This window comes from Camponotus vicinus, unplaced genomic scaffold, assembly GCF_025532165.1.
Source record: "Camponotus vicinus isolate PSW18456_S1 unplaced genomic scaffold, iyCamVici1.0 SCAF_3, whole genome shotgun sequence".
NCBI classification, from domain to species: domain Eukaryota; kingdom Metazoa; phylum Arthropoda; class Insecta; order Hymenoptera; family Formicidae; genus Camponotus; species Camponotus vicinus.
The window spans coordinates 25,007,855-25,028,702 of NW_028141967.1; the positions used below are offsets into that span (position 1 = coordinate 25,007,855).

Genomic DNA, 20,848 nt, shown 5'->3' on the forward strand with positions numbered 1-20,848 from the left:
GTCGATTGCTTTCTCCAAACACACACAATAAGTCTAAAGATATTTATGCTCTCATAATTTCCAAATATCGTAGCTTAATCAAGGCAATTTCTTTGCCGATATTTTTTTCTATAGATTCTGTAAATAAATGTTCAAATAAATCGAATAATAATATATTATTAAACGCAAAATACAAAGAGATGAAAACGTACCAATTATTAAAAATATAAGCAATTAGATAAAAAAATGATAGTGAAATTGTCTTTTTCGTTACGATATCCGTAAAATATCCATGATATTCGTGTCTCAAGGACAGTAAAAAGGACGAGTGTCTAGCTTATGCAAGTGTCGCATTTGACTGTACGAAAGAGAATGGAATACATTAGATGTGTACTTATGCCATTTGTGCTCCCCTAAAGTTGTAATAAACGCTAAATAAACGCAGCCAAGAGAATTCTGCACCGCAGTGCACCGTGAGAAAACGCATTGTTTCTATGCACAAAGAAAACACGCATTCACTTCGCCTTCTTTGAGAATAAAAATCGCTCGCCTAAACGTAAAATAAACTATCTACCTGTCGGAGAGTTAAAGAGCTCTTTGTCGAATGACATTAACGTACAATGGTTAAATGAGGCAACACATTTTTTTACATTTATTAGAGAAAAGGTTTGAGGTATCTTTATAGATATCATTAGCTATCTATTTTTTTTTTCGAAATCTTATCTTTCAGCTCTCTATCTTATCTTTTTTCGAAATCTTATCTTTTAGCTCTCTAGCTTATCTTTTTTCGAAAAAGAATACACTTAATATTAATTGACAAGTTCCTATATCGACGGATTATCATAACTCAATAAAAAAATTTGAACTTAAAAATCCACAAGTATTTATAATACTTGTAAATATTTTGGAAAAATCACCGAATAGATTATGCGTAATAATAAATTCCGGCGAGAAAGGGATACATTAGATTTCAGTTATAAATCTTATGTAAGAAGCACGCCGGTGTGACTCGAACACGTGTTGCGTCTTGATTGTAAACAAGCTGAGATGATAAACGTGCTGTATACGCGTGAATCGAGAAATGTAGATTTCTATCTCTCGGTACGCGTGTTTCTTTTTTAATTATTATTTATGCAAAATATTAGAGTTCTCTTATTATATTCGGCACGAGAGGAGGGGACTGATTAATTGAAACACGATGAACTCGGATATGTTCGTACGCGCCTGTTTTCCACTGTATTCCTTGTCCTCGTGCCTTCCAACCTGCCGTCTCCTTCACGCTCGTTCGCTCCCGGTTGCACTTTCTCCTTCTTTCTTCTCTTCCCGGCGCTCCACCACCGTCAAACCCGGGATAGCACGCATCGTTCCGTCATGCGTATTCGGTCATTCACACACAAGGTATACCTGTTCCAACATTTCAGATGCATTAAATGCGTATCTAAATATAGGAGCAAGAATAGAAGAAGACGAGATACAAGCGCTACGCGTTGCAATCGGTTTACTTTTAGAGACATACATTTTTTTGAAGCCGATTTGCGGAATCGATATAATTTGAAATATTGTTTCCGAAATAAATCGTTTGTGTACAGGGTACTTTATACTAATAAAATACAGATCCATGTAGATATTAATGTCCACTTTATTTACATCGACACCCGAAAACACACTTTGCTTTATGTCAATTGAAATAAAATTGTGTGCGCTTTATTATAAAGATGTAAACATGTTAGAATTGTAACGGAATGTGTGACCAGAAATTTTACACTAGAAAGGCATATTAAAAAACGAGGTTGCGAAAATAATGCATTTTTGAAAGTTTTGGTAAAAGTGATTAAAAAACGCTTATTTCTTTATCATGAATAGGAATCGGTCCGTATCTTATATGGGACACTTCACATAAATAATGTCCAAGCTGAAAAAATGTTAAAGAAACTGATATATGGCGTGATACATATATTGCTGCCGCAGCATGTTAGATCGCATTACTTGCATCGTCCGTTTCAGCATTTTAATGATTAAGTTCGTTCAATTGGAAGAAGCCGGCAATTACTGTCGTTTTCGATAGCCGTCGATTTTTATAACATGAAAGTACAAGGAGAAAGCGCATTCTATAAAATTTCTAAAGCTATATAAAAATTCTCTTCTTTTATGGTTATGTCGGCGAGAACAATCCATTTACGATACCTTTCTACTCGTTCTCTGGCGGCTTTTGGAACTTTACAAATACAACAGTAATAAATAGGATCGAAGAAAGTTAATTAAAATTCTACTTGACGAGATAAACTCGCCTATCGATATCTCTTTTATCCACGCCATTTTTCGAAATTCTTTATTCGCGAGAGCAAATAAGATATAAGAAATGTGCGTCGAAAGTACCCAAGCATGACCTTATCAGATTTATAATTAGATACCTAGCTAGACGATATCGTCGTCGTCGATAAAGCTCCATTATCTCCGAATTGAAAAAGCGAATAGTCCGTCCGTGTTGAAGCGGGAAAGAGAGACGGCATTTCGCGCCGGAAATAGCAAGTGCGACGCGCGCAGGCGCGATGGCGCACCTGCATTCGCGCCATCACAAGTGTAACGACGATAGCGAAGGCGAGGTGATAGGTGATAGCGCGACCTGTCGTCGGGTCACGTACTATTTTCAATGTTCTCGAGGAATAGACGGCGTCCTAGAAATGAGATATGAGGTGACGGAGGTGACCACCTGACGCGTAGTTTGGACAGTAGGGAACAGCTGGCCGACAGTGTGATGAATTGTCTTTCAAGGTAGTACCTAGTTGTCGATCTCTCTCGATGACGTTGCAAAAATCTATTATTACGCATTGAGAACGTAAAAAATATCAAAATTAATCAGCGTTTTTTTTAATCCGGATATGGTGTGATTAACAGAGAGAGAGAGACGGATAGCCTATGGGCTATGATTATAAATGTTTTGTTTCTCCAGGATCTAACCTACTTCACGTACGCAGTTCGAACGATAACGCTAACGTGTGTGGACTCTCGTCCGGCGTTATCATTGACGCATAAGATGATCTCATCGCTTCGCAACAACACTTCCCTGTTTCTTGGTCAGTATCATCGCGACGGCCGCAAGCCTCGAGCGTAATTGGAGCGATATATCCGAGGACGACGACGCGTAGTCGTGACACCACGAGGACACCTCCGGAGGCTTAGTTCGACTCCGGGTGATCCTCCGCCTCTCTCACGACGCGAAGATGCTCCAGCGACGACATCGTCGTAAAAGACGTATTTTCGCTGTGACATACCGTATCGATAGCGTGCAAGATGAATTCGCTGCTGAAGACGGTCCACTCTATAACGGGCAACAAGAGGAACTTGCTAGTCAGGGATTCTCTGCAAAAACAGCTCAATACGAGTGTCATGGAGATGCAGAGCGCGCCAAGGATTGCCGACGATGGCGTCGTCAGCAACTGCGACGAGAGCATGACCCTATGCTCTGTGCTCGAGGCCATCTTCCTTCACGGCTTGAAAGACAGCCTGCTGAATCGAGTAACGGAAGTTCTCAGCGGTCCCGACTTCGACGCTATGCCACAGCCGAGTTTCTGGGGTCCGCTGCTCGTGTTCTCTCATCGTCAAATCATAGACCAGATACAAGCGTTGAGCCAAGTAACCACAGAGGTTGGTTATTGTCGGGCTTGGATACGATTGGCGCTAAACGAGGGTCTATTAGCTAGCTACTTTTGCTCCATAAGGAGGGACAGTTCCGCTTTAAAGCCGTACTACAATCGTTCCGCTTACATCAGGGATGTAGATCTTGTCGAGGTTGCGCAAAAATTAATAGAAAGCTTGGATTACATGCGATTCGAGTTGGCTTGCAATAGTAGCCTTTTAAACTTTTGGTCTACTACTCCTTTGCTGATAGCCGGCATTTGGTCGCCGCCGATGAAATCTTGTCCCGTGTTTAGTGCGGTAGATATAGCGAAAACTATAACCACCGAATCGACCGACAACTTTGACGAAATAGAAACTGCAAGTTCTATCGGTAGTTCAATTGGAATAGAATCATTTACTTCCTCGCAGTCGATGTTTAATAATGTAGCATCTATCAGTGAAGACGAAGCGCTGAAAATTATTTTAGCTAACAAGAAATCTGATAATATTGCCCGACACGAACACAATCCCGTGGATACTAAAGTGGATAAAACGCAGGAAGACAATATGACTCAACGGTTGCACAGTAATTCTGAGGATACTGTGATAAAAAGTCATATGGTAGATAAACAAGAGGTCAAGGAAGTACGACAAATATCAAATGGTAATGTGGAAACAGAAGATATAGATAATATTGTTGCTGATATGGAAGATCCAGCGTTACAAAATACTTGGAGAGGCAACAATATCATTAATGACATAACTGCGGCCACTGTGGGAAATTCATTAATAGGAAAATTGGGATGGTCGACCTCATTTGAAGATTGCCAATCTTCTTTAACTTCCGTGATATCTCACGGATCTACAAAGGATGCGCCTCGTACACCTGGCGATGGTCCTACATACGATGCGCTTATCCAAAGTTATCAAACTGCTGGAAGTAGTACGGTATCAGATCTACAAGAATTCTTTAAAAAATATCCAAAAAAAGAGGAAACTGCTGAGGAAGAATCTAAAGATCAACCCGAACCAAAGGTATATATCTGATATAAGATATTTGTGATAATTTTAAAATATAATTTTCATTAAAATTTGTCAAATTTTTGTACATTGTTTTTCAGGTTGCGATAAATTTTGAAGAACAACTAGGTAATATTTCAAGGGAAAAAGGTTTAGATGTTCAAAATTACAATTGTTTCGATTGTGGTGATGCAATCGGCATGACCTTTTCCAAAGCGCACGTGTGCTCGTTTTCGGGCAATTACTACTGTTCAAAGTGTATGGCGGAAGGGCAGTATCTCATACCATCACGTATGATTCACAATTGGGATTTGAAACAATATCCCATTAGCCGAAAAGCCGCTGCATATTTAACGGAAAATCCAGCCCTTTTGGATCTAAAGATTCTGAATCCAAAAATTTACATGGCGGTAGACACTATGGCTCAATTGCAATCTTTACGAATTCAGTTGAACCTGCTGAGAGCGTATTTATTCACGTGTCGCGAACCTATTATCGAATCTTTGCAAAAGAAGGTTGCCCCTAGAGACTATTTATACGAACACGTTCATCAATATTCCGTTTTAGACCTTCATGACATACCCAATGGAATTCTTGCGCAACAACTTCAAAAAGTTGTCGAATTTGCGAGGAATCATGTAATCAATTGTTGGCTCTGCAGTCAGAAGGGTTTTATATGCGAAGTCTGTAATAACACAAAAGTCATTTATCCCTTTGATATGGAATCCACGTTTCGAGTAAGTAATGCGTCTTCATTTCGTTATTCACACATTTTTCTTCTCTGTTTAATATAATAATCTTACAGTAATCGATTTATTTGCAGTGCGGGGCGTGCAATGCCGTATTTCATACGGACTGCTTAAACGCAAGTAAACCTTGTCCAAAGTGCGAACGCAGACGTAAACGGATGGACATGCCTCTTTTAGATATGGGATGTACAGACCTATCGCATAACAGTGTATCCTCGTCTCCGATTAATATGAATTAATGTACATTATTTGATATGTTTATACTAACAATGTTTTATCATCCTTTTATCGCGTTAAGCAGTATTGTTTGTATAACTTGCATTCCAAAAGATTAATTTCACTAGTCGCAATCATATAATTTTAATTTCGAATCTCGACTTTTTCGTGTAAATAATTATGTCTATATTATATATTGTGCATAAAAATGTATAGAAATATAATAGCTTTGTATATTTTTCGTCAGTTCTCCAAATATTTTGTTACAAATTTATACTATCTGAAAAAAGATATTTGTACCTTACTATCTTACGAGACTGGCAGCTTTCTACATGTAAACAAGAAATATTATATCCTTATACTATTTTATATATAAATACATATATGTGTGTATATATATGTCTATGTATGTATATACATATATACACACACACACAAACGTTTATTATAATTCTATGTACAAAAATAGTAAAATATATCATTTACTTGTCATTTTATTGTTATTTATTATATTTAATACTGTTGCTCTATTTATGTAATTTAATAAACTCACATGCTTGATAAAATTGAATTTAGTTGATACATTTGTACCTCATAGCATACAGTTTGAAAAAGTTTTCTTTAACAATTTTGCCTTTATGCAAAATTATAATTAAGAAATAATTTCTCTCGAATAATTTTTAATAAAAATGTACAATAAATTATATGCATATATAACTATAATGAAATTTTCTAATCTATTTTGCGATATAAAAGGCACATTCTTGAATTTACATTAAATGGCCTTGTTTGACCTTTTACAGTCACAAGTTGTAAAATTAGAGAGCTCTACATTATATATTCTATTTTTTTAATTTTTTTCATATATATATATATATATATATGTATATATAAAAATATTTATACAACTATCATATAAAATCTACAAAGTTAAAATTATTTTCCAGGTACCTATCAGAATGAAAGTAGGATACTTTAAATAAAAAAATAATTACAAATTTAATAATGTAAAAATTAATTATTAGAAATCAGTTGTGTGGTCATTAGATCGTGATTGTGATAAATAAAGGAATCGTGTGTCCTGTTAATCTTAAAATAACGGTTTCAAATTTATCATAAAAATTACTTTGCGTATATGTGATGCGATAATTTGATATAAGTCTTTACAATTTTTACAAGTATGTTAAATATAAAAACACATTTAGATTTAGATATTAGAATTATCAAGAGAAAAAATTATTTTAATGTTATAAATTGCAACTCTCTTGATTTATATACACATATATTATTGCATATTATTATATTTTGATGTAAATTTCAACGAATATATAGAGACGAATTTTGTTTTAAATAATATTTATAAATTAAAAAGATAATTTTCATAATAATAATAATAATAATCTTAAAGCCAAATAGAATTGAAGTTAATTGTAATGAGAAATAAAGAATTCACCTAGCATTTTACACATTTTATGTTGTAGTAAGCGAGAGATCGGAATGTATGCATATGTCATTGTTATATGTGTATCAAAATATATATACATACGACACTATATATTGTTATTAATCCTACATTGACACAAAAAAGTTAGAATGACGCTAGCCAAATATATTATTTTTATATATAACAAGATGCCAACGTAGGATTAAAAATTTTTTACAATTCTTGTGAAAAATATCATGTAAATAATACTTATGCTTACAATTATTTGTACTATCATCAAGATGACAAACTTGAAATATTGTCAATGGCAATATTGCAGCTTTGTCATTCCTGCATTTTGATTGAAATATTCTGAAATATGAGTTCAACTCCTCAGTTTTTTCAAGCATTTAATGCAACGTCTTAGGAAAATATGCCGAAGGTAAAATGGGTTTATCGGACAAACCTGCTCGCCTTAATCCGCCTTGCAAACCGATGCTCGCGGTTTTCGTTTTTGTACCATTCGAGATCATCGTCGGACCATTGTTATTCTCGATTATAGCCGGTGCTGAAGTCGAGGCTGGCGGATTTCCCGATGCTTTATTCACCGCGTTGAAGCGCTCCATAGGTGTGCTGGTGCTCGAGATCAAAGGGCTTTTATTGAAGGTCGTTAAGCCCACAGAATTTTCCGTTACACCGACACCCATCGACCGAGCTGTTGTACGAGTGGTCTGATGAATATTAGGATTTTGCACGATCGGATTTTTCATCAATCCCGATACCATATTAGGCTGTGTCGTACTAGGTGCAGGTGTACGCGTTTCATATCGATTAGGAAATAATTTATTTGTCCTGGGTAATGTTAGTGGAACGGTAGATGGAATTATAACTGGAGCTGGTGTAGTAGCACTTTGTAAAGGTGACTGATTATCAGCTAATCTCCGATTCAACCAACTAATTACTGTAAAAGATGGAAGACATATTAATTTTTTTCATGTAAGAATTTTTATTGGTAAAAACAAAAAATAGTCAACTTACCATTATCATTGTTTTTTATCGTCTTTTCTTTTTCCTCCAATTGATGTTGCAATGTTTTAATTTGCTCTTTTAGATTGCCTACTTCATTCTTTGCATCTTTGATATCCCTAATAAGAACGTCCATTTTAGTTTCCAATTGGCCAACCTCTTTTTGCTTGCTGTCTAATAATCTTTCCTGCTCGAGCGCTATGCTCGTTCTTAATTTCAATTTGGATTTGGTTGATGCAAGTTCATTTTGTAATTTAGTTAAAATTTCATTGGCTTTTACTAATTCGTCACTTAAGCCTCTCAAAGAATTTTGTTTACGTTGCAATTGACTATCTTTCTCGGTTAAAAGATCCTCCAAATGCTGTTTTTGTTCTTTACCCGACTTTAGCATTTCCATATGTTTGTTAATGATCACTGTTTTGTCTTTAAGTTCCTGTTCAAGCACAGCTACTTTTGTACGCAAATTATTAACAGCTTTATCTTTGTCGTGATAATCTACATCTAATTTCGAGTTTTGCTTCTTGAGTAGCGACAAATCTCGTTGGGCAATATTAAGTTCCTTCTCGAGATTCTGTAATTGTTTTATTTGCTCTGCATTTGTAGCTTCTAAAAAGGATTGTTTATCCTTAAATGTTATGTTTTGTGTCCGTAATTCAGCAAGTTCTGTGTGTAATTGTTTCACAGTTTCAGCATGTCTCTGCTCAACTTCCATTTTCTCTTTCTCATTTTGTCGTTGCCATTCTAAACGTGCTTGAGCCAATCTAAAAAATATTTAAACAATGAATGTATAAAACAGGAATGTATAGAGGATATAAAAATGTTTAAACATAGTAATAACTTATACTATATATACCTGTCCTTTTCTATACTTATTTGCTGTGAGGAATTAATTTGTATTTGGCTTTTTTCAGTCAGGTATTTTTGCTCCAAATGTTCTAATTCTTTTGCTTTAGTTTCTAGTTTATTTGTTAGATCGTTTAATCTAGTTTCTAAACCAACCATATCTCTACTCTGTTGTAAAATATTTTCCTTCAATTGTTTAATCTTCATTGCCATATGTATCTTCAAATCAGAGTCACTAGCGGGTGATATGTTCAAACTCAAGTGACAAAGATGTTTAAAGTTATTTGTCTCCACAAGCTTAAAATTCCAATCCCCAGTTTCTTCCGCCAACAACAAAAGAAACTTTGGTGGAGTCTTTGACAGGCTTGTACCTGGAATATGACATTGTTCCAGCAAGCATATCAACTGAGTAGCAAAGTTGTCAAAATCAACCAGGAGACCCTGCTGTGCTTTTAGCACTTTGAAGTCATCTTCGGCGATGAATAAGGAATAAAGAAAACAAGGATCATCGTCATCGGACAACAAAACGCATAAACTCTGAAACAAGAAGAGACCAAAACTCGATTAACAAATCAAAGTCCAGTATGCAAGCTGTTGAAAATGAAGCTTATCATCTCTCTACGTTCAACCAAACAGAAAATTAAAAGATGAAGCAATAAATATTTACACATTTTCAAAGCTAGGAATAAAAGTCATAGTATTTTCTTAAATTACCTTACGACAAACCGGACTGATGCCAGCGTGAATCTCAACGTTGACTCTGAGATCTCGCTGGCGCTCTTCCTTATGCTGCGGTTTGATATAAATTCTTTGCACCTTCGTGTAGAGAATCTCGACATTGTTCAGCTGTAGGCCCGAGTCGACGGTCGTCGTGCCGCCTGCTATACTGTTTAGGTAATTCATCGTTCGATCGCGCTCTCGGAAAGCACTTGTCGATCTCGCGTCGCTCACCGCGTCTCATTTGTCGATGTTGCGGAAAATCCGGTCGAAACGCTCCCAAACATACGACACGGGCTCCTTTGCTTACATCGCGCAAGCACGCAAATTGCACGCGTATCAGACGCGTACATATACGTTTGTGCCGCCATCTTGACGGCACGCGTTACAACTAACTTCACTCCCCTCTCCCCATTAGTGAGAATCGCGTCGGAATCGGGACTCTTCTTTTTTTCTTTCGCAAGCGAGTTTTTTCTTTTTAGAAGATTGCAAATCAACGATTAAAGGATTCTTTGAAGATATCGATCACGATTTATCTCCCATTTTTTTTAAATTCCTCTCTAAACGCCGTAAAATCTGTTGCATCGCTACGTAGCATTATTTCTGAACGCTAAAATTTTAAATTTGATAACTTGAGATAGAGGTAATTAAAATGGTAACAATGTCCAGTCATAGCAATCGTTGGCGATTGTCGCATGTTAATAATAATAATAAAATGAGTCGAAAATTACGCTTTATATCCTTTTTAACATGTATAAAAGTTGAAAACGTTATCATACGCTTGATATAAAGATAACGGCGTCAATTAATCACAGCGCAAGCGCAGCAATACTTTTGTAACTAGGAACGGATTTTGCTGCTTTCCGATTGGCTGACGGCATCGCGAACCGATGGTTGGATCGCTGCGCCCTGATTGGCTCACATTGTTAGTTTTTCTTTCACGTATACGTTTGCACCGCCACTTGCATACGCGTTGCAACAAACTTCACTCTAAATTAGTCTAGTGAGAATCGCGTCGGAATCCGGATTTTTCCTTTAGTTTTTCGTAAACGAATTTTTCTTTTTCAAAATTACGAACCAAACGATTAAAAATGTGTAAGTGGAAAATGGAAGGCTTTTCAAAGGTACCAATTACAATTTATCTCCTTTCTTCTTAAATTTACATCTAAATATTGCAACCGCTGTTACGTAAAATGTTATTTTTATGCGACATATTGTTATGTTGAAAAGATATATCAAGCGTCCTTATAAATTAAATATTGTTGACGTAATTATATATGTGATATCTAGATATTAACCGCGTTGCACTTTTATTCAATCATTAGAGCAACAACTATCATTAGTGTCGTATGTGTAGATAAATAAATTGGCTTCAAAATATTGCGCTTCACTTTTCAACACGCGTAATAATTTAATTTTGTTCTTTCGCCTAATTCATGAAAATCGCCTATCTTATAACGACTGGATAACGAAACAAATTTGAAAAATTTACTTTTATTTCGAATAAATTTATACAAATTTACATGTATATATATAGTATAAAATGTGGAAATATTGATAGATTAGAATTTATATACGCGAGATATCGTAAAATCAAGATAATTAGCGTCACGATAATTGTTTTTATTCGAGCATCAACGCTACGCGGACTCAACGAATCGACGAATCGACCGGTGCGAGAATAACGCTTCGTTTGTGCGCGCGAACAAGTCGAGCGTCTTTTGCTTCCCGCGCGATTCTGCGAGGCCGCGCCCGATTGGCCGACAGCCGCCGCGGCGGCCAATGACGGCGCGGCTTGGAGACGGTGACGTAGCGTTTAAAGCGCCGTACGTGCCGAGTTGCGCCCGCGGTCGCCATGCCATGCGACTGTCCCGCGTTTGACAGGCCCCGTCTCGGGCGGTTCGCGCCTTCCGCGACGAGTAAAGTACGATTGCGATCGTCGTTTACGCGCGTCGACGGACGCGTCGCGACGCCAGGGTGTCGCCAAAGTGCGCGAGTGCTTGTGCCGCGAGTGACGCAACGAGTAACCGTGTTCCTGGCAAAACGACGATGGGATCCGCTGGCTCCCGCGCCACGACGACGACGACGACGACGACGAGGACGACGGTTAGCGGTTGGATACGGCGATTGCAGCTCCAACAATGACGTTTTTGGAGCAAGACGGATGAGAGGACGTGAGTATTTCTTTAAATTCGTAACCAATTAACCTCTCGGCCGGTTGTTGCTGGAAAAGCAGAAATTTATCGTTCCCGAATTCAGCCGCGTGTTCTCCAACACGTCGACCGGTGGCGCTCGCAGCGTTTCTGCATTCCATGCTTCGGAGCCAGGCGCGTGGAACGTGCTGCTCTTTGAGGCGTGCTCCGAAAGCTGTCGGCTGATTTTATTTTCTTTTTCAATAAACTCGTTCGCGAACGCGGTTATTAAATGATGGAAGTACTTTTTTAATCGTGTATTAATTGAAAAATACTAAAGATATTTTTTTTGCTTTTCTTAGAGCGACACAATATTTACGGCAAAGATTTAATAAAATACCGCAATCTCGATGCTACGCTTGTGTATGTATACACATTGAATTGTACAAATTATTTTAATTATAATGCGATTTTAATACCACTTTTTTGCGAATAAATAAAATTACCATACATGCGTCAAAATTAAATTCGGGCAAAATTAAACCGATAAAAGAAAGAGAGAAAGATATTCGTGTGTATATATCTTTGCACACACTTGTACATACATATATCGATTATTGATAAAAATAAAAAGAGAATCGCAAACGACGTATCGTTCGATGACTCGCTGGGAGCATCGCGTAAAAGATAGCTGTCGGTCAAATGGGCCAATATCGAATAGGCGGAAGTCGATATCGCGGCTTTAAAGGGAAGTAATAAAGCGACGTGTGTATTACGATCGAACGTACGTATTCATAACTATCACTTTCCTACACAGTCGCCTTTCGCATGGCGGCCAAGGGGTCAGTGCACTTGGGATCTTACGCCGCGCGAAGCTCGTCCGCGCATGCGTGCATCTGGCGCAATATTTTTGCGACTCGGTAGGAAACTTTGCGCGCGTGTTACGCGAAAATAGACGTAATCGTTCTCCCTGTTCCGATCTCATCACCGGTCGCATCGAATCGCAGTCGAAACTTTCGTAACCGCTCGATAAACGTATCGGTCTTTGAAAATTTACATCCAGCGCGTCTCTTTGTTGATATTCCATTCAAGCGATTTATGCACTCGCTATATTTTCATTAACTTTTATTAATTTTACCTATTTGCGGATATCCATGATACGATGATAAACGCAAAAGAATAAGAGACTTGTATTTCATTGAATTTTCTCTCTCCTCGAAAAGACAAAACACGACAAAATTTTCGTCGTTTCGGGTCGCTCGTTCCTCGCCCTCGCAACAGTCCAGGGGATGGAAAGTAGACTTCTAGTCGCTAAAACGGGGCCTTATGACTCGGTTACGAAGCCGCGATTCATGGCCCGCTGGCAATAACGAGGCCGCTTATTTCGCAAATCCGCGCATCTCTCGAATGCGCTCCGTTTCGCGAAGCCTTTGTTCGCCTCGCGCGCGTCCGCCTGTCCCCTCGTCGGAGGGGATTTACGAGGAGCGGCGGGGCATTCGGAGCGGAAAAATTTGATCCCCCGAATGAGATTCGACCGTTTTCCCTGCGTTCTCCCCCGCGCTACGCGTCTTCTTTCTTCCTCCTCGTCATTCGAAGAGTCGAAAGCTGCCGAGCCCTGTAACCACCTGTCTCGCTCATAAAGGGAAGGAAGAAGGCGAGCCAACAGGTTTTAGCTCCGACACACCTGATCGAAGTCGAAGAGTATGTCTGGCCCTCTCTTTCTCTCTTTCTCGTTGGACGGAGCTTCTTTTTACGCTTCTTCTCCTCCACGTAATATCGCTCGGTTCGAATTTATCGAGACGCTTCGGTTTATAGTCGGTGGATACTCGATCATTGAAATGCACGACTATCTTTTGGATTTTCTCGGAAATTTCACGTTGCGAAACGCAAGCATAATTTTCTAATCAAAGTCTTCTTAGAAATAAGAGAAGAAAGAGAGAAGGTACAATACAGTCTCGTTGTTACGTGTGACGTCTGTGCACGCGATTATGCATCGTCTACGTAGATTACGCATCGAGTAGCAATCGCATAGTTTACACGCCGACGATAAATTGTTGTTATTTACGTACAGACATTCGCGACGTGGCTCGCAAACTATCGATCGTGAGCACCACTGCCGCGTCGCTGGCTGGCGCTTTAAAGAGATATACTCGTATCGCCTTTAAGGCTCGAGCCAGAAAAGAGGGGACTGGAGGATGCCGGAGGGTTCTGGAAGAAGCGTATTTGGACGGTCCATGGCTCTCGATGAGAGACGTGGCAACAACGCGCGCGTTTGCGTCTCTCTCCCCTTCTTTCTCTCTCGCTCTCTCTCTCATTCGCTCTCACGAACACAAACACGAGAGATCAAGGTATTGTAAAATTGCTGATTGGCTTCGAGGTCATCGGCGGGAGGAATCGGTCTCTATCGCGCGACTCTTTTCTCGTCACGGATTTGTTGAAATTATTTGTCGAAGCGTCGTCGAGATTCTTTCGCGTCACCTTAATGTCAAGAGGGGGGTAATTTCGCGTACGAAACATCAGGCCGGAATCGTTAATTTGTCATTGATATCGTGCACTTTTTCTCGTCCGACAAAAAATTGTATCTTTTCTTTAAATTGAATTATTGTCGAAAAAATCACGCCTCGACGATATTTCGCCTTGAACGTTGAAATTTGCGCGTTTCAAAGGAGCGTGCAAACAGATCTATCGAGCCATCCTTGGCGAAAATTTAAGCCGAAACGTAAATCCGGCTCGTGTAACCGTAAGCGTAAGCGATTTTACAATCTATGCTCGAATTGTGCTACAATCGCGACGTTATATTATAGCGCTCCTGTTTCAGTTTGTTTAAACGTTTCGTATCGTCAGGTCGGGTTTTCGGCTATTCGTGCTATTTCGTAGGTGATCTAATCATCGGAGGAAATTCCAGACCACCGCGCGTGAGATAGAGACGGCGACGCAAGGTCCGTCGATCGTGCATCCTTCCTTCTTCCAACTGCCAGAAACTCGATTACCGTCCGCCCCGGACGATATTAGAAATATGCCGAAGCCATTGTTTCGCGAAATAATCAACGGCGTGCTCCCGCTCGCGATCAACTTTGCAAATAAGATATACGCCATCTAATTCGGAATTCAATTTTTACGTCGTCTAATTAATATTAATATCGAGGGGTAAACCGCTGAGGGCATTGCGGTGTACAGATTTGAGGCATTACTGGGCATTGCTTGGGCATTACTTGGGTATTATTAGATTTTATTGAAGTATTAATGCGTATTATGGACGTTAAAGTATTATTAAGTCTTTTTTTCCAAATAATAATTTTAAATTTGTTAAAATTTAAATTATTAAATTTTTAAAAATTTAGCAGTAATGCCCAGGAATTGGGCATTAGTAGGCATTAGTGTACATAATTTTGATCAGCGGTTTACCCCTCGATTAATATTCTTTACATCGTTTCGTCATTCGGGAAATTATCGAAAGAGGCTACTTCGACGCAAATGGATGTATTTGCGAACGGCACAACGCGATCGAATTACGCCGATGTTAATTCGATCGATTGCGCATATCGCGATAACGGTACATCTGCCGGAAAAAGTCGAGCCGGAAAGAGTTTCCATTGTCCCCGGGACGTTTAATTTTTGCGAAACTTCCTGCCATATTGTCCGCGCGGGAGAAAGAGAAAGAGAGAGAAAGAAAGGAACATGTGTTTACGCACCGTTTAATACCGTCACGCAATCGTATCGCAACGAAAAGAACGTAGAAGGAGCCTGCTGGTTGGTTTGATCGCCGACGCGGTTGCAAATTTATGTTGATGAAAGGAACCACGAGCGACTCGAGTACACGTACATCCGGATACGTGCCGGTGTGCGTTTCTGCGTTATTAACGTGTGGGTTGGCACGTACGCACCGTCCTTCTATCGCTACATCTCCCTCCAATGCTGGACGTCTACGCAGTCTGTCTACGGAATATGAAAACTTCTCGAGCGCTTTGTATACGCTATTAGGTAGATAAATCGGAAAGAAGGTTAATTTTCGCGTCTATCCCGCCATAAATTTTCACACACGTGATTCCGTATTGTCCTTCGTGCGCTCCTTTTCGCTCACGGTCATCTCTCCGCGAAGGTTTCTCTCATTTTGTTTATTTTACCGATCGCCAGCGATTTCCAAATCTTTTCGACAGCGTGTTTCGAATATACTCGTGTTTTCAATCGATATTTTAACCATGTTTCGTAACGCGTGAGACATTCAAATCAAATTGTATCGAAAGAAAGTGACGTTTGCAGATTTACGCGATAGATATTTATGGTAGATTTGAGAGATTGCAATTTGAGATTGAGAGATGACACATTTTTATTAAGAAACGATGTTCGACACTATTATTAATATAATAGCACAGCACTTGAAGTATCTTTCATTATAATTGTTCTCTCTCTTTTCCATTAATCTACATTATCTTACATTTTTGTCATCGCGAGATCCTGCCATGTTGTTTCTAAAACATTTACCGTTTAAATTGCACTTTATTTACCTTCTTTCCCATATCACATCTGTATAATTCGATTCATCATCCATCGATAGCTATCGGAAATACATTTTAACGACATCTTTCACATACCATGTCTCGGGGAAATAATTTATTATGAGCTCGGCGTATGGCGTGTCCCTCGTAATATGACCTCGTTCGCCCGTAGAAAACGCGCGTTACGAGGAAGTCTGCTAGCGGTTTTACGCAGTTGAAATTCTAATCACTTCCTACAAAATTTTACGCGCATCGCGCGCGTCAGGTTGCCGCGCGAGCAACAAAGAAAGCGCACAAACGCGTTTGTCGAAGCGATCGTTAAAATTATAACTCCGTCGCACGCACATACTCGGAACCTCTCGAGATATTTCCGCGGTTATTTCTTTCCGTTCCGCAATTATAAGGGGCAATTTCCTAATCTAAAAATATATCGCGCGTCGTGCGAGTCCTCTCCCCTTTAATTCACGATCGCGGATTATATTTGCGCGACTATTATTTAGTACGTCGCGAAACGTGCCATTTAATTTTAGCGCGCGACATAATTGTTTTAATCGATTCGCACGTCACACGCGATATTTAAACGCGCGTGCATTGCCACGTGATCGATACCCGTGTGTTTTGTTACGCGCTCGGAAATATAAATACTCCCTAATCTCTTACATTTAGCGCTAATACCGCCTCGTCGATTGTTTCGCAACGCATTGGAATAATTAGAGTCGTGCCGATCCTCCATAGAATTAAGAGCGTCAGCGAGTGAAGAGACGCGGCGCGCATAATTTATCGTTGATAATAATTATCATTATTATCGCTCATTGTTTGCATCGACGATAACGACATGTGCAGCGAGCACATTTTTTTCATCCGCTATTTGTCCGAGAATTACCGGTCACGTTATCTCAGACAATCGTAAACGAATCATTAGTGTGTTGTCGAATGCAGGCGATAACGAGTCTTTTGCAAACAATGACGAAAATGTCTCGCTCCGCGAGTCGCTTGGAAATTATTTACTCCGATATACTCTGGCTGCGTCGCTTTTCGCAGCTGTAGCCTTATAACGCGTCGCTAATCTTCCATCTTAATCTTGCGTCTGATTGTATTTCGATGCCGCGTCCACCTCCTTCCGCCACCACCCTCTTTCGGCGAGTCCCTCCTCCTCCTCCACGTGTGCATGTACGCGGTACATGTAATACGGTAGGCGAGCGGAACGCGTTGTTCGTGTGTCTTCGTGGAAGAAGAAAATGCCGCCGGTTTGTGGTTTCCGCTTGGCAACAGCGCAGCCGGCTGTCCGTGCTGCCTCGCTGGGTCGACTCATTGGCGTAATCGCGAGGGGAGACCGGCCCCCCGAGTTCGCCCGGTTCCCTTTGTGAGCGGATCCGCAAAAAGCGCGAGCCGGGAGAAGACGGACGCGACGCGACGCGACGACGGGCTCTCTCGGAGGCCCTGCGAAATTGCGACCTGCTGCGATATTAACGCGCGCATCTGCCGGCGAAAGTCGCTTACGTCCAATTTTGACGAGAGATCGTTCGCTCGCCTTCAGACTGGACGACATAATGGTGCTCGTTTGCAGCATCTTTCATTATTTCAGCCGATGATGATAGATTGACAACGAGGCTTCACCTCGTTGACATTTGCCAGATGTCAAAATTTTCGCAAACTCATACTTGATCATTTTATTTTAGTGTTTGGTCAAGTTGTGAAACGGGGATTACTATTAAATTGATAGTTTTTGAGAGAGAGAGAGAGAGAGAGTGTATTGTGTTTAACGTTAACTAAAAGTTGCGCATCACATCAGTCTTACGCTATTGGAGATCTCTCTCTCCTGCCTCTTCCGTCTCTTCTCTACCCTACCCTGTTTCAGTGGCTTTCATGCGATCCCACTCTCGCTCCCCGCCTGGCCTCCCGCGCATCTCTCTCTTATCCTCGCGGACGCGCATACCCTCCCCTTCTCTACAACTACGCGCAAAGCTGCCAATTTTTTTGCGTCGTCGAAAACGGACAATTCGGTAACATTGACGCGCGGCTGATCCACGTGTCGAGCGGGAGTCACGAGCTTTCTCGCGCACCCGATCCTCCTGTCGCGAAGCCGCGTCTCTCATTCGGAGAGATCGGACGATGATATCTCTCTCGGCATTTTGATCCCCGGCCGACGAAAGTTGGTCATCGTCGCCGGCGCCGCCGTCGCGGAAAGGATTTCTCCATTTAATGAAACGGCTAGGACGATCTAGTCTAATAAGAGAGCGCTATTCCCGCCCGCATATTCAGATGCTCTCTCCTCGCTCGATTCAGCCTTCGCTTGGATCGCCGCGCGAGTCGACCCCGTCATTTTCTTTCAGCCGACGCTCCCGTTAGACTCGTGCGGTTCGCCTTAATGCCACTGCCTCCGGAAAGGACCGAGAGGAGGCTTTTTTCGTGGAAAAGACAGCCCTACGCTTTACGCAAAAAAAAAAAAGTTCTCTGGATAATCGATTATTAATATTACGCGTGCAGCTACCTACGCGCGGTTCTGAATTATGACGTCAAGAGAGAAAAGCTTACGTTTAAACGCAAAGGTCTCGGCTTACGTCTGACTTATCGAAGAAAAATGCCAACGACGCAACTGAAATTATTCTCTCTTATTTAGCTGCGCATCGCGTATATTTAATATTCCGGTAATTATACGAGGAGAGCGTCGATGCAAAAATGTGCATGTAGCCCGAGACATGTGTGCATATAATCGAGTGTGCTCGATGCGCACGTTCGCGAGCGCGTGAATTGCACGGTAAATTTAAGTTCTATGTAGGTAAACGCGAGTTCTTCCACCTCCTCCCCCTCCCCCTCCTCCCTCGCCTTCCGTTCTCCACCGTCCGGGGTGCATTTCGCGGCGCGATTTTGTTAGATCCGTTCTCTCGCGCGCGTCAATTGTTTTACACACGCAATGTTTATTGCGTTAGCGCTTCTCGAACCCGGAGGTAGGTGTTGGCGCGAACAACGCTCGAATAACGAAAGATATTCTAACGCGTTTCGGATCAATTTTCAAGAATTGCATTCGTCGCGATGTATGTCGTGAAAATTCATTCTTGCTCTCTTTCTCTCTCCTCTCTCTTGCTCCCTTTCGATAAAAAAATACTCGCGCGTTTACTCCAGATGATATCTCATTTACTCGACACTTTTCCCAGCTCGCGTGCAATTTTTTTAACCGCCCCGACCACGCGCCAATGTTTTCCGAAATGAGATTTCGCGTGATTATTACGTCGCGTAACGGGCCTCTCGACCCTCGAGCGTTTCCCTCCGTCGCCCAATCCCCCCTCGCCCGGCTTCGCTCGCCGGTCGTTATGGCGCGCTCTCTCATCGTGAAAGACCCTCGATTCCAGGCTCGGCGCTCGTCGGTCGTCGGTTCTCCGCTCTGCGCTTCAACGGAGCGACTAGTCCGCGTTCCCTTCTTTCCTAGAGTCCCCTTCTGTTTCTAGCCCGCCTCCCCTGCCTCTCGCTCTCACGGGGCGCAATTTCCCCGGATCTTCCCACGTCGGACGCGGGGAGATTTTAATCGGAAAATCCTCAAACTTTGATATCGACGCGCTATTTTTATTCAGAAAATGTCGACTAGCTCGCAAAGTGTAGGTTACGCCAAAAGTATAATTCCCTCGAAAGAGGTAAGAAGAGAACCATGCGACTTTTTCTCATTTGTGACGCAATCCTGTAAGACTATCGTAATGTACCATTAAGGACGACGATGTTAAGGCCACCTCGACTGCGCATGCGTGCATCGTCTCTATATAATTTACGATGCACGTGTATTGAACACGACTCGTTTCGGGATCGAGCTTATAATTCGAACGGCCCCTACAACAGCATTCTCTTTCGGGAGGGGAACTATGAGCGATCACGAGAGGCAATCACCATGGACACGATGTTCCTCGAACGCATTATGAGCACGATGTCGCTGTATAAAAGTGAATTCGCGATTAAGCATCACGTGCGAGGTTCTCTATGGCTGAAATACGCTTTCAAACACGCACTGATGAATGCATTCTCACTCTCGTCATTTCCATGAATATTACAAATGTTGATCGATAATCGTTCCATCATTAACGACGGAAAAGACCAGATAAAGAGACGCAGAGAGAAAGAGAGAGAGAGAAACCGGTTCTCGATCGTAGGAGATCCGTCGATTACGCGAGGCGCGAAGCTTCCTAGTCTTTGCTTCGCTTTTCCTCGCGTCGAGAGGAAGAACATCTTTGCGGAAATAACGTTCCTCCGTTACGCTTTTAGCTAGTCGAGAAGCAAAACGAACTTGCGAACGATTTGCAGATCGCTGACACCAGAAAGAAGCGCATCTCGCCGAAAGAAATAAATTATTTGTCTTGAGAATTTTAATCGCGAGAACCATTCACGCGCAGATTCTCTCGGAACATTTATGCATCTATAATTTTGCATGTTGCTTGAGGCCAACCGGGAATCAATTTATCCAACAGCTGCGAGTGGAAACTCATTTCCGTTGCAAGCACTTTTCGCCTTTCTGCAATTTTTTTGTACTAATCTACTGATTAGTCTATATTTGTATAAACAGCGCAGAGAGAGAGAGAGAGAGAGAGAGATCTCATCATACTTTGGACGACTATCCGTGCTGTTGAAAGATCCGTACAACGTTTT

The 20,848-nt window shown here is 41.0% G+C and overlaps 3 protein-coding genes across 12 annotated transcripts in view; 2 read left to right on the top strand and 1 right to left on the bottom strand.

Annotated features, from left to right (window-relative positions):
- Positions 1 to 256: 256 nt before the first annotated feature.
- On the bottom strand, positions 257 to 10,003 carry Sas-6 (Spindle assembly abnormal 6). 6 transcript variants are annotated; one of them, XM_083093023.1, is made up of 5 exons: positions 9,589 to 10,001; positions 8,885 to 9,411; positions 8,044 to 8,792; positions 7,472 to 7,966; positions 257 to 1,383 (listed from the first exon to the last, which is right to left on the bottom strand). In XM_083093023.1, exons 1-5 carry the CDS (start codon positions 9,775 to 9,777, stop codon positions 1,367 to 1,369), a joined length of 1,977 nt encoding a protein of 658 aa, XP_082949149.1. In that variant the 5' UTR covers positions 9,778 to 10,001; the 3' UTR covers positions 257 to 1,366. The 6 variants fall into 6 exon arrangements, with proteins under 6 accessions (XP_082949149.1, XP_082949150.1, XP_082949146.1 ...); XM_083093024.1 differs by lacking the exon at positions 257 to 1,383 and adding an exon at positions 5,373 to 5,862 and having other exon boundaries at positions 9,589 to 10,002; XM_083093020.1 differs by lacking the exon at positions 257 to 1,383 and adding an exon at positions 5,373 to 5,910 and having other exon boundaries at positions 9,589 to 10,002.
- Positions 2,540 to 6,074, top strand: Plekhm1 (Pleckstrin homology and RUN domain containing M1). 2 transcript variants are annotated; one of them, XM_083093019.1, is made up of 4 exons: positions 2,540 to 2,751; positions 2,930 to 4,632; positions 4,719 to 5,354; positions 5,423 to 5,556. In XM_083093019.1, the coding sequence occupies exons 2-4, from the start codon at positions 3,271 to 3,273 to the stop codon at positions 5,423 to 5,425; spliced, it is 2,001 nt and encodes a 666-aa protein (XP_082949145.1). In that variant the 5' UTR covers positions 2,540 to 2,751; positions 2,930 to 3,270; the 3' UTR covers positions 5,426 to 5,556. The 2 variants fall into 2 exon arrangements, with proteins under 2 accessions (XP_082949145.1, XP_082949144.1); XM_083093018.1 differs by having other exon boundaries at positions 2,541 to 2,751; positions 5,441 to 6,074.
- A 588-nt stretch (positions 10,004 to 10,591) lies between the features above and the next one.
- Positions 10,592 to 20,848, top strand: part of Ipk1 (Inositol phosphate kinase 1) — a 73,639-nt gene continuing 63,382 nt past the window's right edge. For 2 of the 4 annotated variants that reach the window (XM_083095328.1, XM_083095330.1), the window contains exon 1: positions 10,595 to 11,765. Coding sequence is in view for 2 of the 4 variants with exons in the window: in XM_083095327.1 (XP_082951453.1) it covers positions 11,447 to 11,765 (319 nt within the window). In the remaining 2 variants the exon portion in view is untranslated. Of the gene's footprint in view, positions 11,766 to 20,848 lie in introns of all 4 variants that reach the window. The other 2 variants (XM_083095327.1, XM_083095326.1) reach the window with 2 other exon arrangements.

What these genes read in the sequence shown, in the direction of transcription:
- Plekhm1 (XM_083093018.1), top strand. Translation starts at nt 3,271, where the DNA reads ATGAATTCGCTGCTGAAGACGGTCCACTCTATAACGGGCAACAAGAGG. An exon ending in AAGATCAACCCGAACCAAAG is followed by an intron (nt 4,633 to 4,718) that starts GTATATATCTGA and finishes ATTGTTTTTCAG; the next exon opens with GTTGCGATAAATTTTGAAGA. An exon ending in ATATGGAATCCACGTTTCGA is followed by an intron (nt 5,355 to 5,440) that starts GTAAGTAATGCG and finishes ATTTATTTGCAG; the next exon opens with TGCGGGGCGTGCAATGCCGT.
- Sas-6 (XM_083093020.1), bottom strand. Translation starts at nt 9,777, where the DNA reads ATGAATTACCTAAACAGTATAGCAGGCGGCACGACGACCGTCGACTCG. An exon ending in TCAGTCCGGTTTGTCGTAAG is followed by an intron (nt 9,412 to 9,588) that starts GTAATTTAAGAA and finishes TTCTTGTTTCAG; the next exon opens with AGTTTATGCGTTTTGTTGTC. An exon ending in GATAAAAAACAATGATAATG is followed by an intron (nt 7,967 to 8,043) that starts GTAAGTTGACTA and finishes CATCTTTTACAG; the next exon opens with TAATTAGTTGGTTGAATCGG.